Source organism: Emys orbicularis, chromosome 9 (assembly GCF_028017835.1).
Source record: "Emys orbicularis isolate rEmyOrb1 chromosome 9, rEmyOrb1.hap1, whole genome shotgun sequence".
Classification (NCBI taxonomy): domain Eukaryota; kingdom Metazoa; phylum Chordata; order Testudines; family Emydidae; genus Emys; species Emys orbicularis.
In genome coordinates this window covers 47,100,292-47,104,185 of record NC_088691.1, presented here as the reverse complement: position 1 = coordinate 47,104,185, position 3,894 = coordinate 47,100,292, and the positions used below count along the sequence as shown (strand labels likewise).

The 3,894-nt window shown below is 50.3% G+C and overlaps 1 protein-coding gene across 1 annotated transcript; it reads right to left on the bottom strand.

Annotated features, from left to right (window-relative positions):
* Nucleotides 1-432: 432 nt before the first annotated feature.
* On the bottom strand, nt 433-1,455 carry LOC135883242 (probable G-protein coupled receptor 34). The gene has a single exon (XM_065410255.1). It carries the CDS (start codon nt 1,453-1,455, stop codon nt 433-435), a length of 1,023 nt encoding a protein of 340 aa, XP_065266327.1.
* Between the last annotated feature and the right edge of the window lie 2,439 nt (nt 1,456-3,894).

Genomic DNA, 3,894 nt, shown 5'->3' with positions numbered 1-3,894 from the left:
AGCTAGGCACCAAGTCACCAGTCACTCCCAGGCTTTACCTGCCTGGAGTTCCACCTCCTGGTCAGGGTTTTCCCTGATGTCTCTACCACAGCCCCCTGGACTTTCCCTTCTCTTCAGCTTCCCGCTGTCCTCCAGCAGGTCCTGTCCAGGCTGTTAACATGGCACAGGTGGGATGGAGCAGTTCCTTCAGTAATCAGGGCTGGCTGACCCCAAACCTCCAGCCCTTAAGGAGCAAGCCCCCATGTTTGTGTGGTTCACTGCTCTGGGCTGGCTGAGCTAAGCGTTGGTTGGTTTATGTGTGTTTTGTTTTTATTTTAAGTAATGGTAATGGGAGCTGTTCTCCTATTTACAGACTGCAGATCACATGCTCTGTCTAGTTTAAGGAAGATGTGGGCGGACCAAGCTTCCTAGTGCACAGGGCCTCAAAATTCTTTAATCCAGCCCTGGTTCTGTGATGGATTTACTGTGGTTTAGAGCCCCCTGATTCCTCAGAAGAGCTCTCTTCAGCTTGCCTTGGATGGCGCATAATACTGCTTTCCTGAAGCTGCTGGAAAAGAAAAAGAAAATCACAGGGTCCAGGCAGCTGTTGAGGGCCGAGATGCACAGAACAAGCTCATTGGTGAGGTGGAGAGCCTGCTTCCACTGCGTGCTGGAGATGACATCCAGCTGAGCCAGGATGTATGGCACGCGGACAAAGTGATAGGGGGCAAAACACACAGTGAAGATGACCAGGACCACAAAGGTCTTTGTGATGGCCCTGCTGCTTGTCCTTCTGCTCTGCTGCTGAACTTTCCCTGAGGAGACTTCATGGAGCTTGGCAGATATCTTGCCATAAAAATAGAGGAAGAGCAGCAGGTGAATGAAGAAGGTGGCCACGGCGACCATGTTGAGGGCTGCCCCCAGTGGGCGTTTGCTCCTGAAGTGGAAGCACTTGTTGGCACAAGGCCTTTTTTCCCTAGTCTCGAAAAAGAAAGGCAGCGTGAAAATGGCATAGGTCAGCCAAACGACCCTCGCAGCTACTGTGCTGCAAGGCAGGGTGTGGATTTTAAACTGCTGGAGAGGCCGAATGATTTTCAGGTAGCGGTCCAGGCTGATCAGGCTGAGGAACATGATGCTGACGTACATGTTGAGATAGAAGAAAGCACCAACTACTGTGCAGAGGATCAAAGGGCCGCTCTGGTTTTGATAGGCCACCCGGAAGGGTAGGCAGAGGGAAAGCAGGAGGTCCGACAAAGCCAGGTTCCTCATGTACACTGTGATGGAGGTCTTCCTCTGCGTGTGGCGCCAGAACACCCAGAGGGCCAGCATGTTGCTGAGCAGGCTGATGATGAAGATGAGGGAGTACAACACAGGGAGGGTCACTGCAAGGAAGCCATCTTGGATCTCACAAACGGAGCTGTTTGTCTGAGGCTGTGTGAACTCAGTGGCAGGAAAAAGAGTGCTCCAGGAGCCCATCGTCTGCACTCCAGGGGTCTGGAAAGACAAGGGAATGTGCGGTTGTTTGAATCCACAAACTTATTATGTGCTCATTCACTTACGGGGTGAGGGGTGTATAGTTATTCATTCCCCATACTTAAGTGCCCATCACTGTGGTATCTGGGTGCACTGTGGCATTAGAAACCGAATGTCATTGGTGAAGCCAGCACACTAGGCACTGGGCCAAGGACCTGTAGGGCCAGAAGCACGAGTCTGTACAGCTTGAGCTAAAGAGCCAGCCCCTGCATGCAGCTGCTGCTGTGACAGACTCACACCCTCTCTCCCAGAGCGAGCCACACACCACACTGCTCAGTGGATTGGTTACACTGAAGTGCCTGTGGGGAAGGCCCTGTCCTCCTCAGCAGACTGGCCACTTCTGGGTATTCTGAATCCTGCCTCTGGGTGACAAAGAGGGGGCCTTTTGACCCCTTTTGCTCTTGCTCTGTAGTGCAGGCTGCTGTCCCAGATGGGATACTGGACTTGAGGTCCGATCCACTCTGGCAAGTCCTTTGTTCTTATTTTGGAGGTGAGATTTACTCAGCAGAAACGATGTGTATCCCATGCTTCTCAGGCAGAAGCAACCAATGAGAAAGCAGCATCTTTCTGAGGCTCATAAATTGGGGACAGCCTACATGATGGTCATACAGAGAGCCCCATCAATTCAGTGCCTATGAATTCATGATGCAGACTAAGACCTTATTAATAGATGTGAGACTGTCTCGCTGCAGGAGGCTGGGTCAAGACCTCTAGAGTTTTACAGTGTCACAATCCCAGAGCTGCTACACTCCAGTACCATTCTCCTTGCCTCACCTTGGAAACCGCAACTCAGTATCGTTATTCTCTATTCTCCTCTCTGCAGCACCTCTCATTTAACCTCTGTGGGCCCACTCCTCTCCAAACGCCCAGTGGTGCTCCTGGTGAGGATGAAGATAAAGAAGTAGATCGTTGGGACTAAGAGGCACCATCAAGGAGAGCAGCAAATCAAGCAGGTGTCACAGCATTTGATTGCACAGATTGGTTAGCTGCGAGCATTGTTATCCCTCCACCACTCAACTTGCATTCCCCAGCTGGTGACTCTGAGTGCAAGACAGCATCCATTATTTGTATGTTAGCAATGGCTGGAAGCCCCAGCTAGCATGGGACTCACTGCACTAAGCACTGTGCAAACACAAGGTGAGAGAATCCCTGCCCCAGATCATCTGCAATCTATGTAGGTCAGACAGACAAAGGGTGAGAGAATGGAAGGGTTGTTATCCCTGTTTTATCAAGGGGGAATCTAAAGCTCAGCCCTTTGTGCATTACCCTGAACATCAAACCTTTTCATTGTAAAACTCTCCATGTATTGGTTCAAGCCTGCCTCATACAGACCCTGCCACTCAGCTCCCTTCATCTAGTACTATCTGTCTGTTACTGTGCCAAGAACCTTCTCCTCCGCAACTCCTGCCATCAGGAACAGCCTCCATGTGTCTTTCTATCTCCTAGGACTCCTCTTAGTTCAGCTCTCACCTCCAATTTAAACACCACCTTCCTCTCTGACCTTTGCTTCCTATACTCTCTTTGCCATGGCCACTGGCGTGTGATGGGGAGACCAGTGTATTCACACTGCAGTGTCTTTGAAGCACTGTTTTACTCTGAGACACTCTTTGAACATAAAGAACATAAGAATGGCCCTACTGGGTCAGACCAAAGATCCATCTAGCCCAGTATCCTGTCTTCTGACAGTGGCCAGTGTCAGGTGCCCCAGAGAGAATGAACAGCACGAAGGAAGCTACACAAAAGGATGATGTATAGCACTGAGCTTACTGCTTGCTATTCATGCATCAGTCTGTCTGTCTCTCTTTCTCAGAGCACCAAGGTTGGCAGCGCTGGTTGGGCTCATGCTGGGTGATGGGTCCTCAGGGCTGACAGCTGCACTACGCCAGAGAATTTTTCAGAGGGTCTCCGCTCTCAGATACTGTTCAGACCTGGACATGTGAACCCTTGGGTGGGAAAATAAAACTGAGCTCACTTGCTAAGGGATGCAATGCAGAGGGTCCCCCTCCTCTGAAAGGGAGCACATGTGCAAAGGAATGCAAACAGGAGAGTGTACAGGTTGGTGTGTATCTGCACATGCTCTTATAGAATTGGTGTGTGTTCAGATGTGTGTAAACGTACATGCATTGCAGATGTAAGCATGCTTATAAACCTGAGCCTGTCTGTATGCATGTGTATGGGGAGGGGCCTATATATTCTGAGATTCCGTGGCTGTGAAATTCGGCTGCCCATGAATTGTACTCCACGGAGTCTGAGCTTTAAATTAAAAGACGTAAATTTCTGACCCTTAGAGTTATGAGGAAAATCTTCAAAACAGGAGCTAGCTGTGAACCAGTGTGTGACATCTCCCTGAGCCTGCAGCCAGACAGCTGCCCCACTAGCTCT